The sequence below is a fragment of the Lepidochelys kempii genome, chromosome 5, assembly GCF_965140285.1.
Source record: "Lepidochelys kempii isolate rLepKem1 chromosome 5, rLepKem1.hap1, whole genome shotgun sequence".
NCBI classification, from domain to species: domain Eukaryota; kingdom Metazoa; phylum Chordata; order Testudines; family Cheloniidae; genus Lepidochelys; species Lepidochelys kempii.
The window spans coordinates 52,597,482-52,611,425 of NC_136384.1; the positions used below are offsets into that span (position 1 = coordinate 52,597,482).

The 13,944-nt window shown below is 42.3% G+C and overlaps 1 protein-coding gene across 4 annotated transcripts in view; it reads left to right on the forward strand.

Annotated features, from left to right (window-relative positions):
- The window catches only part of ATG10 (autophagy related 10), a 143,589-nt gene extending 135,181 nt beyond the window's left edge, over positions 1 to 8,408 (forward strand). For 2 of the 4 annotated variants that reach the window (XM_073344398.2, XM_073344397.2), the window contains exons 8-10: positions 5,452 to 5,549; positions 5,842 to 5,961; positions 6,374 to 8,407. In XM_073344398.2, coding sequence (XP_073200499.2) covers positions 5,452 to 5,549; positions 5,842 to 5,953 — 210 coding nt within the window. In that variant the 3' untranslated portion in view covers positions 5,954 to 5,961; positions 6,374 to 8,407. Of the gene's footprint in view, positions 1 to 5,451; positions 5,550 to 5,841; positions 5,962 to 6,373 lie in introns of all 4 variants that reach the window. The other 2 variants (XM_073344399.2, XM_073344400.2) reach the window with 2 other exon arrangements.
- Positions 8,409 to 13,944: the final 5,536 nt, after the last annotated feature.

Sequence of the window (13,944 nt, forward strand, 5' to 3'; positions counted from 1 at the left end):
ACTCCAAGTAATAATTCATTTAAACTACAACACAGAACCGTATTTCCCACACCCCTCAGAAGCAGTGCAAAGACTTGGGGGAGTCAGGGGTAATGGAGGAGCTGAGGGAGAGGGAAGTAAATTGCTGGGAAGGAGCCTGGGTATGAACTGGGAGGGCTGTTGGGTGTGGGTGGGAAGAGTAAGGAACAGGTTTTTTGGGGGGGAGGCAGGGAGGGATTGTTAGGGAGCTTCCCCCATACAGACTCTGCCTCTCCCATTCAGTCAGGCACATCTGCCCCTGTCCCCATGTGTCTCTGTGCCCTCGCCCAGCCACTCCCCTGTCCCCAGGTGTCTCTGTGCCTCCACTCCCATTCAGCCCCTGCCCCAGTCTGTCCTCCCGCACTAGCCCTTATGAGTCCTTGTCTGACCCCCTACCCCCTACACCCAACAGCCCGTCTCCTGACCTGGTCTGACAAGCACTGCAAAGGCAGCTCTCTCCCTCACTGCGGGGAGCTGCAACTTTGTTCTATTGCCACAGCACCCACTGGTGGGCAAGAGGTGGAACTGCAGCAACATTTTGGCAGAAGCTTTTTCTTCACAAAGAATTAGAAATCTGCGGGGCTTATTAAATATGCGCACACGCAGTAGCGCAGAATTCCCCAGAAGTAATCGGTGCACCACAGACAGCAGTAGTGCAAGAGTCCCATGCTGCCCTGCCAATGTGCTTCAACACTGACCTGGAGGGACCACCTCTAGGGTCAAGAAGTTAATTCATTCTCCATGGCTGATTCAGTCGTTGGCTCCTCTGCTATAACTATCAACAAAGGCACTAATTAATGCCAGTTTTGATTATATAAAACCTGGCAGTTAATTTCATAAAGGCCATCATACAATGATCTTTTTCAGCTCCTACCAACCTGGGGCGGATTTGAACTGGTGGCTTGGCAATAAAAGGTTCTATCTCCCATTATCAATTTCCTATGCCATAAGAATGGCCATACTGGATCAGACCAAAGGTCCATCTAGCCCAGTATCCAGTCTTCTGACAGTGGCCAATGCCAGGTGCCCCAGAGGAATGAACAGAACAGGTAATCAAGTGATCCATCCTGTCGCCCATTCCCAGCTTCTGGTGAACAGAGGCTAGTTGACACCATCCCCGTCCATCCTGGCTAATAACCACTGATGGACCTATCCTCCATAAACTTATCTAGTTCTTTTTTGAACCCTGTTATAGTCTTGGTCTTCACAATATCCTCTGGCAAGGTGTTCCACAGGTGCTATTCATTCCTATGATAATGCTTACATATGTATTGGCAACTGTCCATCACTTCTTTCTCAGAGGTGCAAATTCAGTGATTTAACCTTGAATTTACATTAAGCATGATAACAACTGGCTAACACAAGAATGGGGACATGATTGTGTACAGAACTTGGAATTCAGGATTTAGACAGACGTCCCAGCTTCAACAGGCCGCTTCACTTTCTCTCACTGATCCCTCAGCAGCCTTTTTCCTTGCCTCAGCCTGACCTTTCTGGAGGCTTTTGTGGTATGGTGCTTGGTGGACCTTGGCTAATGATGTGTTGTGATTTCCTGTGCTTCTGTGGCTTTTACACGAAAACATGCAGTACATTCAATATGACACATATCCTTGACCTTCAGGTTTTGAACATTTCCAAGCAGCACAGCATTCATGTTATCTGATGTTTCTTATTTAGGACTGAGTACATCCTTGCACAATAGTGAATACATTTAAATTTCCGACTTTAGACACAGCCATTTGCTTGATGGGATTCCCTCCTACTCTCGCTGGTAAAGAAGGTCTTTAAAGTAAATATCTGTAATGTACTCCAATTTCCTGGATTAGAGCTGAACAAATAATTCACAGAGATTAGCTTGTGACGACACCCTTCTAAATATGGACCAAAGTGACACTGTCTTTTTCAGTGTGTCTTTCCTCATTCCCAGCAATGATGGCCTTTGCAGTAATGGAGTGGCAAGCTGTTTGCATGCCAGAAAGAGAATATTAAAAACAATACATGATTAAACCCACCTATGGAGAAATTCAGAGATATTCAATTAAAAGCTCAATGATCAACATGAGGGAAGAGCAGCTACAAACTATTGTAACAACCCACTTGCTTTTGTGTTGGCACTCTTGTTTCCCAGCAGCCAGGACAGGAAGAAGAGGTAAAGTGCTCCATTCCATTCCAGCAGATAGAAGGATGGCAGTTATCAGACACCCACGATGTAGAGCCTTATATGAAAGTTGGAGGGACTAAGGAAGGACAGTAGTAGGCTTGTAAAAATCCCTGCTGCAGTCTTATCAGCCGGGTGGGACAGGAATGTTCCTCCTGCTGGGTGCAGATGCACCCAGCTCTTTCATATGTACATCTGGCTCAGAGGTATCTGGGAAATGTTTCAGGCTCCAGGCATCATTAAGTTACAAAGCAAGGAGGTACTTGAAGAGAAAAGATGTAGAACAATGAATTAATACGATGTTACATAAAACAATAGGTCTGCATTCCTGACTCAGCTTAAGGGTGTTTTGCCCAGCTCAGTGCAGTATCAAGCCAAATATGGACTGCAAGACACTGAGGTGAAAAGGTGAATATTCAGCTAGTGAAATTATTTTTGTGCCCTGTATAAGCAAGCAAAATCAAGAACTAAATGAATCATCTTTGTTAATTTGGGAGGTGAACATATCTCTTTGCACTATTCGTTACATTTAAGGGTGCTGGGACTAATTGCTTATTTGCTGTGCAATTATTTTTTTTTGTGCGAGAGGGGTTTAATAGTATGTAAACAGCATTAAATATCTTTTTAATACCTCCAAGGAATACCACTTTCCTGAACTCTGTCTTTTAGAGACAGACTGATTCAGACTAGCAGCTGAATGGCAGAGATACTTAATTCACACAGGCACTTGTTTCTCAGTGCAGAACGGCATCAGTTCACTATTACTGACAGCAGATGGTAGCAGTCTTGCATGAATTAACTTTTTGCACTGAAGAGGTAAAACAAAGAGGTCTGAAAATATTTTCAGCCTCTGAATGTTACGTTAAAGAAAATGCTGGCTACCCCAATCTGCATGTTTTTAGCACTAGAACAAAGTGTCCTGCCACTGTCAGAGAGCCCTCAGTTATTATATGAATATTTAAAATGCTGTGGGGCAAATCCTGATCTCAATAAAGGCAATGGAAGAACATCCCCTGATTTCAGTAGGACCAGGATTTGTCCCTGATATAGGCTGGGGAATGGAGGAAATAGGAGTTTTTCCATTACACTGCAGGGAGACTAAGTCTATGAGCATTTTGCTGGTGAGTGTAGGCAAAGACGTAGATCTTTCAATAAAATACAGCCAAACCACTGCTGAAATCTGGCCCCAGAGCTGGTGTATCTAGCCGCATGGAGTAGGGGCCTCCCCAAGTAGTGTAAAACCAGTATTGTGGCTTCTGTACTGCCACTTTTCCCTGTTGCCGGTACAGAGTGCATTTAAGAGCCTACAGCCAGGATGCCTCCATCACGCCAATCCCCAGCTACAGTTTCAAGCCCTGCACAGAGACAAGCTTGGACTGGGAGAGTACAAAGATGAACTTTTTGCTCGCTTTATATACATGCTCACATCCCCTGTTCTTCGCCCCACTGAGTTGCAGTACAAGGTTCTTGGCCCTAAAGATCTGGCTCAGTAGCATCTAAACTAAGTACAGGTATTGTGTAAAAAAACAGGGTACCTGTTCCTGTTTTGGGTGTTCCTATTTCGATATTTTACTTTTCTGGAATCACTTTCAGATTGCTCCTGTCTGTGACATACTAGATGCTTACGTCCCTTGCTGAGTGCGGAGATGAAGTAGGATTCTGTTTGTTTTGATGCAGTGGTACCTTAACAATGTTAAAGCAAATTAATTTCCCCAGTGTGAGAGTCAGATGTGCTAATCTGTTGATACAATTACAGATGAGGTCATTGTTAAAGTTTTGCATTAGAGTGCCAGTTTGAGTGAGTCGGGGCGTGTATTGCTTGTGTGATGACTGTGAAAGCCTTATGAAACATTGGACTGTTATCAACAGTGTTGTAAGTGATATCAAGGTGGAATGGAACACACAGAACCTTCCCCTTCACTTCTTAATTCATGAGGCGGGATTTGATAGCAGCCTTCAACTACATGAACAGGAGTTCCAAAGAGGATGGAACAAAGCTGTTTCCAGTGGTGGCAGATGACAGAACAAGAAGCGATGGTCTCAAGTTGCAGTGGGGGAGGTCTAGGTTGGATATTTGGAAAAAAATATTTCACTAGCAGGGTGGTGAAGCATTGGAATGGGTTACCTAAGAAGGTGGTGGAATTTCCATCCTTAGAAGTTTTTAAGACCCAGCTTGACAAAGCCCTGGCTGGGATGATTTAGTTGGGGTTGGTCCTGCTTTGAGCAGGGGGTTGGACTAGACGACCTCCTGAGGTCTCTTCCAACCCTGATATTCTATGATTCCATGCTTTTAATACTTGTGGTGGATGAAGTATGTCCTGCCACATAGTTAACTGTCACTAAACATGTTTTTGGTTTGTTAATAGGCTGTGTTTTTTGTGAAGAAAACTGCAGTTCTCTGTTTGTATGGACTGGAAAATAACCTCTGTTCATATGGACAAGAGCTCAGGGCCGGTTACCAATTGGAGGAAGTTAGCCCTGAGACCCCCCACTCCCAGTCTGATCCCCAGATAAAACCATCTTTGCCCTTCAACTTGGCAAGACCCAAGGATCAGGATCAGAGGGCTTGTCTACACATACAGCAGCGCAGCTGCGCTGTTGTAGCACTTTAGTAAAGATGCTACTATGCCAACAGGAAAGAGCCTCCTGTCGGGATAATCAATCCACCCTCATGAGAGGCGGTAGCTATGTTGACAGAGAAGTGCTCCCGTCGACATAGCACTGTCTACACCAGGCATTAGGTTTGTATTACTAGGTTGCTCAGGGGTGTGGATTTTTCAGACCCCTGAGCGATGTAGTTATGTCAACATACGTTTGTAGTATAGAGCTGGCCTAAGATTGTCAAGGAGCTATTCAGTGGAGGCTCCTCTGCTGGGGTAGGCATTACGTTGTGTCAGAACACACTTTTAAATGGCAACTTTGCCCACTTGCTTTCTGCTGTTAACTTTTTCGCTGCTGTTACAAGTAACCTGAGCTGCTTTTGAAAATCTTTGCATCATAATTAAAATGATAGCATAACCTACACGGTACACTTATTTCTATTTCAGAATTAGAAACTGTACACTCGAATATTGATTGCTTAAATGCCTTTACTGTTCTTAAAAACAGGAGTCAAATTACATTTTGTGTAACTTCACTGAAGTGAGCTGTTGAATTACGCTATGAAGGAATTGGCCCTTTTTTTTTTTTTTTTTTTTTTTTTTTGGTTCAAATAGCATGTTGTATCTTTTCCTAAAGCCATTTTGATAATAAAGCCAACTGATGGATTCTTTCAGGAGCACCCATTACTTGGTCAACCATTCTTTGTCCTTCATCCCTGCCGGACTAATGAATTCATGGCTCCTGTATTGGCTAATTCACGAAGAGAGAACAGGTGAGGAATACCAGTGCAGTTTGTGAGGCGATAATAAGATGTTTAATATATGTAAATCAATTGTCTACACTTGCAAGGTCAGAACAGTCAAGAAATTGTCATCCCCAATCTGTGTGTAGTAAAACTCTGTGTTTTCACTTAAATCCCGTAAGTTAAAATAGACTCAAAGTGTGTAAAGTGCATTAGTAACTTCATATTAAAGAAAGTTGTCTGGTATAAGGTGACTTTTAGGCACAAATCTGAACATCAGTAAAGATTTTTGTAATACATGCATGTTTTCTTTGTTTTTTAGGAATATAAACTACATTACATCATGGCTGAGTATTGTAGGCCCAGTTGTGGGGCTAAATCTACCTCTGAGTTATGCAAAACTAGTGTCTGAACAGAATACAAAAGCAGATTAAATCTAAAGGTAAGAGGGGAATGGCATTTTTTTAGTCTCATATAAAATCAGATTCTAGTTTGTAAGCATTTCAGCTTTTACTTCTGACCTTTCAACTCAGGAGTGCCTAGGATTTTCCATCTGACAATTTACACACAGTCACTCCCTGTGTCATTGCCATTTTGCTTTGCACAGGAGAGCTGAGCTGAGGTCCCTCTGGCACTCTGCCAACACCCTTCTTAATAGCCAGGAAGGATCTCCATTGAAAGTCACAGTGTTGATGCTCTGTGTACTGGGACTGCTGTTTCAGCAATATCAGAGCTTCTTGGCTTAACTCCTCCAGTGCGCATTTAATGGTGTGATCTAATGTACTTGCCCTGCAGTGATTTTTATTTTGCCTCCTCCACTGCTTCTAATTCCTTGTTCAATGTCTCCACTTCAGGGCCCCAAGTTGAAGCACAGGTATTTGAGAATTGTAAAGCGATGGCAGCCTTGTCTGCGACAGACCTGACACAAACTACCCAGTTCCCTGACAGTCAGCAGAGCTCAGTAAGGCTTGCCATTCGGGGCTCTTCCCCCCTGGCAGCAACATGCTTGATGACCGCGGAACAACTAAGAGCTGGCTGCAGTTAGTGACACCTCACATTCCACCCGGACACAAGCTCCATTCCATGTAACAACGCTGACTCTTTAGGATTCACTTGCTCATTTCCTACCTCAGATTCTCCCTCCTTTTTTCTCTGGGTTTGGTCTTTACTGAGATTGTATCAGAACACCTATAAAAGGCTGAGTTTTCTGGCATGGGATTGAAACAGTGGATTTAATTCTACTCTGAAAGGTATCAGACAGCACCACTGTGTATCTAGAGAAGTATGCTATCAGTCTGCAGACGTTCCACAGTGATGCAGTTATATATGTGAACGTGGGCTTGATTCCATTTTAGGGTTAGTATGTTACCTGGAGAGGATAGGGACACTTAATTGCCAAAACTCTGATCATCAGATACCTCAGGGTGTATTGGAGAATGTATTGTATACGTATTGCTTAATTGAATGAATGGGTCAGAACTGTAGATGAATAGTACTAATAGTCTATGTATTGGTTAAAATTATACAATTCTACAATTCAGGGTGCCTCAGTACAATCATGTGAGCATGCCACTTCTTCCTTCTTCACTACTTCTAAAGGGTTTTGTCTCCAAGGGAAGGTACTGTTGTAGTAAATTAGCATTTCTGGTTGAGCTAGTCATTATTCAGGAGTAAAGGCCTGATCCTGCAATCCTTACTTAAGCTAAACTCCCACTCATATCAATGGAGTTTTGAGAAAGTAGAGATTGCATAATAGGGCGCCAAGATCAGCAAAAAAACAGGTTAGAAATAACTTTAGTGTGACAGTCAGTTTTGATTCCTTCTGAATCATGTTTTGTTCCAAGTGTTCTGCATTTATTTTGTACAGTTTCTCAGTAGATAAGAATTACAGATTTTGCCTTTACATGTTCAATGAAGATGACACTTACATGGGGAGTCAAATATTAGAATATGTTGGATCAAAACTGCAAATGTAAAATTTATGGGATTTAAAAATCTGTGGTCTCAGAAGTTTTATCATCATGTTTTTAATTTAGTTCCATCATGTGTGTGATGTAAAACATAATACAATCCTTAAAATGCTATTGACAAAGTAAAATTGTTTTGCCAGGCCATTTGGAATTTATAGTAAATGATACTAAAACACATTATTTATCCTATACTGGATTCTAATAATCTGTGATACCTTTGTTCCCTCCATGACTTGTAAAATGTAGTTCTTTGTTGACTTCTCATGACAGCAGTCAGATTGCCTTCTTTTCAAAACATTTGGTTATGTATGTTTTATTGTAAACAATATCTGTATCCTATTTCACACATTGAAAGAAGAATTATTTCTCTTTATACACGAGGAGAAACAAATTACAGGAAAATAATATGATTTTAAATCTGTGTTTAGAAGCCCAGATGCCCAGCCCTGCTTCATGCCCTTTGTGCTGCTTCAGTGAAGCAAAGGGGCTCTGTCAAGGTTCCTCCCCCACTCTGAACTCTAGGGTACAGATGTGGGGACCTGCATGAAAAACCTCCTAAGCTTATCTTTACCAGCTTAGGTCAAAACTTCCCCAAGGTACAAAGTATTCCACCCGTTGTCCTTGGACTGGCCGCTACCACCACCAAACTAATACTGGTTACTGGGGAAGAGCTGTTTGGACGCGTCTTTCCCCCCAAAATACTTCCCAAAACCTTGCACCCCACTTCCTGGACAAGGTTTGGTAAAAAGCCTCACCAATTTGCCTAGGTGACTACAGACCCAGACCCTTGGATCTTAAGAACAATGAACAATCCTCCCAACACTTGCACCCCTTCTTTCCTGGGAAATGTTGGATAAAAAGCCTCACCAATTTGCATAGGTGACCACAGACCCAAACCCTTGGATCTGAGAACAATGAAAAAGCATTCAGTTTTCTTACAAGAAGACTTTTAATAAAAATAGAAGTAAATAGAAATAAAGAAATCCCCCCTGTAAAATCAGGATGGTAGATATCTTACAGGGTAATTAGATTCAAAAACATAGAGAACCCCTCTAGGCAAAACCTTAAGTTACAAAAAAGATACACAGACAGAAATAGTTATTCTATTCAGCACAATTCTTTTCTCAGCCATTTAAAGAAATCATAATCTAACACATACCTAGCTAGATTACTTACTAAAAGTTCTAAGACTCCATTCCTGGTCTATCCCCGGCAGAAACCAGCATATAGACAGACACAGACCCTTTGTTTCTCTCCCTCCTCCCAGCTTTTGAAAGTATCTTGTCTCCTCATTGGTCATTTTGGTCAGGTGCCAGCGAGGTTACCTTTAGCTTCTTAACCCTTTACAGGTGAGAGGAGCTTTCCCCTGGCCAGGAGGGATTTCAAAGGGGTTTACCCTTCCCTTTATATTTATGACAGGCTCAAACAACCAGCTGAAGATTCCCAGCTGGTCAGTCTAGCCAACTTTGCACCAACTGCTTCTTCCTCCATCCCAGCATAGGATGAGGCATGGCCAGAGCAAATTTTGCTTTGGCAATCCTGGAACACTGGAATGGCTGCTAGTCCCAATGCAAATTATAGAAGACTGCTCTCCTTGCCCTGAGGGTTGAATTATCTTCCACTGTCCTCGGAATCAGGCAGGGGAGGAACACAAAAAATACACAGTTCCATATACTTGCATGCACAAGTATGCACACATATGCACTAGGTGCACTGACTGCTGCATGGCCCTATTGGAGGATCTAGCTCATGGTTATCTTTCTGTAGCATCACAGATGTTACCCAGCATTGACCTATGGGTCAAATGTACAGAATAAACAAGTCCTTGCCCCCAAGAAATCCAATTTTTAAGATACAGGGCCAGTAAAATATGACACAGAATGCAGAGTAGGATTTAATGTATATAGTTGGAGTGCTTGTTTTAAAATATTCTTCCTAGGCTTAGTGTGGAGGATTCCTTGATAAAGAACCAACAGATACTCTTTTTCACTTTCAAGTCTTATTTATTGGACTAGTTTTTGGCCACCTGTCAGAAAATAGAAGTAACAAAATGGTTTGGAGTAAAATGTATTTGCACAGTTTCCTAGATATTTCTAGGAGACTAACACTTTCTGTTTTCCAGGCATAGCAGACTTGTTGATAATACCCCTTCCAGTCATGACTATTCTATACTATTGACCTGAGATAATCATTGTTCATAAGATTACAAGTTCCACAAAACACTGCCCTGGAGCGTTACTGTGAGTACGGTCTTTCTGTCCATGTGACAGCATTAGATAAATTAACTCATGGAATATAATTATAGACAAAGGAAGTTCAACTTGTATAATTTATTAATGCAGTTACTCATATGAGGCCACACCTCACCAGTCTCAAGTTATGCTAGCTAAGTATGAAGTTAGTCCAACAGAATGGACCCCCACCACCCTTCTGTTCAGTCAACGTTCCTTTACAGACCTGATTTTTTCTGTTTCATCCAAGCGTTACAAAGAAATGGGGTTGTCATGTGGACTGAGAAATCGACATTCAGTTTCTTTTATACACAACAGTCCCCATTGTACAACATGGTTTTTCCTCTTTCATTTATCATTGTAAAGAAGACCCAGGATGATTTGGAAAAAGCATGGCACATTGTCTTTGATTTCAGATCTGTCCTTGAGGGGGTAAGCCCAGGCACATGCCACATGGGTAGCTGCACTGGTGACTTTTTTTTTCAGTACATTCTTCCCACTATACCTCCAGGAGCACCCTTTGCCAATAACACCCTATGCCTGCTTTGAAAGGCAAACTGTTTCCAGTTTCTGAAGCCCATTCATCTCCAGCTGATAAACCCCTTCTAAATCCCAGCGGAGTAATAATGAGCACCTTGGTGCTGCCCTCACAGTTGTTTAGATACTATGATAATAGATACAAAATGTTAAGATAAATAGGTGGGTTACAGCAACTGGGAGAGTTGGACACATAGATGAGTGATCTGGCAAAACGCATCATACATCTCGTAACTTTGTTTATTTAGCACTAATAAACAACTAAAAATTCAGATCATTAAGATGGTTAGTTCAAAAATCCTCTGTATTTTGGCTAAGATGTCATCAGTAATAAAAAACATTTCGTATAAGTAATCTAGTGACCTTCTAAAACATTTAACACGTTTGCTCACAAAAATCGTATCTAATTTCAAAATTAGATCAATTACCAGTGCTATATTTTATTTTATTTGGCAAGTCCAAAACACCTAAGTTTTTGGCAGCATAGGTTATTCTTTAAGTTTTGGAAAACTGCTACAGAAGAGTTTTCAATTATAAAGCAGTTTTAAATCTCCTTAAGTTTCTTGTCTGAAATCTGGAAAGAAATATTGAGAAGCCTACTACTGGAGACTCTTTCTTAAAGGAAGCCACCAATACTTGCCTTTGATTACAAGAATCAGAGAATGTAACCAGCCACATGTGCTCAATTGCAGTTTGCCTTTGGTTTCCTGTAGGAGGCAGGAACACTGTTCTATATATGTATGCTTCTTTTTTTGCATTCAGGCATAATCTGCTCCAGTAGAAAGTTTGGTTTTGCTTTGGTTATGGAAGAAATATTCTTTGAGTCAAATTATGTTCTCATTTTCATCAGTAGTGACTGCACTGATTTCAGTTTACACTGGACAACATTAGAGCAAGTCAAGTAACCTAAATTAATCCCTGTTCTGACTCCGTTGATTTCATTGACATTTTTCCAGGAACGAATTTGGGGCAATAGTTCTTTCCCAGTTAGCACAGCTGTGATTCAAAGAGTTATTGTAGACTTTTCCATTTCAATGTATATTACACAGAATTTCAGTCCCAACAAAAAATATTGAGTAACTTCTATTCTATTATAACACAACCTGAAATGTGAAGTTCCTACTGGCTCCTATCATAGAATATCAGGGTTGTAAGGGACCTCAGGAGGTCATCTAGTCCAACCCCTTGCTCCAAGCAGGGCCAATCCCAATTTTTGCCCCAAATCCCTAAATGGCCCCCTCAAGGATTGAACTCACAACTCTGGGTTTAGCAGGCCAATGCTCAAACCGCTGAGCTATCCCTACCCCCATTCTGTCATCTAAAAAGTCTAGCTTTTATGGTAATATGTTATGTATCTTGTAAAAGACACAGTTTTTAAAAATGTTTTTGTGATTCACCCCCTTAGCAATAAGAAAGGGAAGTCATAACAAGTGCTTACCAGCTGGAAGAGAAAGATACAGCTAGAAGTTCCTACTGCCCACTTTAGGGCTGCAGCTGCTTGACTGCTAAATTTAAAAGACCAGCTTGAGAACAGCATTCTGGGAAAGTAGTGCTGGGGAGTGTTAGTGGGAATAGGAAAGTGCTGTGCTTACCACTGTTAGGCCCTATTTTTCATTAGGCTGTTACCAAGTTTTGTTTTTTTAAACTCCAAGGAAACTTTCACTTAAGCATTCAAGGGACTGATAAAACTGTGACTTACTAGGGAGAATTTTTAACTGAAGGTTAGAGAGCCATTCACTTGTTTGATAAGAGGATGATGTTTATAGAAGATCTTATTGAACACCTTTCACTATTCTCAAGCCTGTCAGAACACAACCTCCCTTTCTGGAGCACCAGTGGATTTTTAAACTGTGGTAACTTTGCTAAAGCAACATCCTGCGCTTAATTCACCCTGGAGGGTCATGTCTGGAGGAGAGCAGGCAGTTCGCTCCTCTGTGGTTGCTCTCCCTAAACCACACCAGCAGGCACTAGATTCAGTGCCTCATTTGCCCATGTCCCCTTTTCCTAGTCATTGCTGGCCAGCTTCAGGCTCATTGGCAGAGCAGAGTCTGTGCCAGTGGTGTAGCTAGGAGTGGAAATTTGGGTAGGTCCCAATTTATGGTGGATGGGCAATGACCAAAGTTCTGAGATCACAGCAAATCATTTATTTTGCATATTACTATACTAGATATATATTATTATTGCATATTATATTTATTTTAATTCTGGGGGGCCAAGATTGTAGGATGCAGAGAAGGAATTTGAGTGCATGGAGCCCAGGGACTGAGCTTGCCAGTGGAGACAGGCAATCCCCACAGCCTTTGGGTTGTCAGGGCTGGGGGTGCTGGTTAGCGCCTGTGCAGAGCCAGGCTCACTGACGGGCTGCAGGGCTCCTTGGTGTGCATGGGGTGGTACCGTCGGTGGCGAAGGCAGGCAGGCAGGCATGTGGATGCCCTGGCTGTGCTGGAAGAGTGCCCATGAACAGTTCTGCCCTTGGGCCCAGAATTGCTGTCGGCAGGCCTGGACTCGGCTGACACCAAAGTTGTTTGGAATCCGGAGAAGTTTGCAGCCCTGGGTGGAGGCAGGGATGGGACCAGCTATGGTGTTCTGCAGATGGACCAAGAGCCAACTTCTCTTAGCCAAGTCTCCCTGAACCTCAACCACATGGACATTGGCTTCTGCATTCACACTGGCTCAGATTTGGGTGGGCTTGGGTGCTAATTGGGTAGGCTGTGTGGTCCACCCATGCCCACCCCTTGTGAGAAAATTTTCACCACCAGTGATCTGCATCGCTGGGTTACACCGCTGGAAGCTGGCTGAATCAACCTCCCATCTCCTCAACTTCAACATGACACCTTTAGTGTACAGCACCTTGAAATGCAGAGGGAAAAGCTCATGTTGCTGGCTATGCTCCATATTTGATGCTTCCTCCACCTCCAGAGCCAACAAGAGCCCACACTGGCTGAGCATGTATGGGAAAAGATTTGGCAAACTGTAGAAATGAGCTAATCCTTTTTCTCTTTGCACCTGATCCAAAATAAAATCCTGAACTGTTACTAGTAAATCATAGCCAAGCTTTACTTGGCCCGGATAAGACTGAGCCAGATGCTGGAGATACTGTTCTCCAAGCATCATAAGGTTTATTCTCTCACATCCTAAAGTTAGCTGTCACTTGCCTACTGTGGTCAACCATCTGCTTTAATATTTATATATGCCCTGCTTTATGAAGCAGGAACATTGACTAGTGTTGATGAAAGAATCACACAGCAAAGCGGAACTAGTTCTTTCTTCTCCAGGCTCCTCTCTGCTGTATTTCTATTGATTTCTGTTTTGCGGGATTTGGCTTTTATAGCGGGTGGTTGTAAGATTTATAAAGTGTAAAGCCATTTGTATAGGAAGGTCAAATATCTGAGTTACTCTTTAATTTATTTGGGCTTTGACTTCCTTTCCGGAGCATCTTTTATTCCAAATAACACAAGTCAGAGCTCCTCCAAGCTGGTAGAATACACAAATGTGTTCTCTGGACAAATCCTGACGCCATTTGCTAACTCACCCGTTTGACGTGTCGGTTTAGTCTGTATAACCTAATAGCATGGGTTCATTAAACAAATTAAAATTCAACTTGAAACAAAGTACTAGCCTTGATGCTTCTTTGTGCCATTCTCCCATTTCCATGGCCGCCTACTGCACCACCCGTGCCAAACCCTC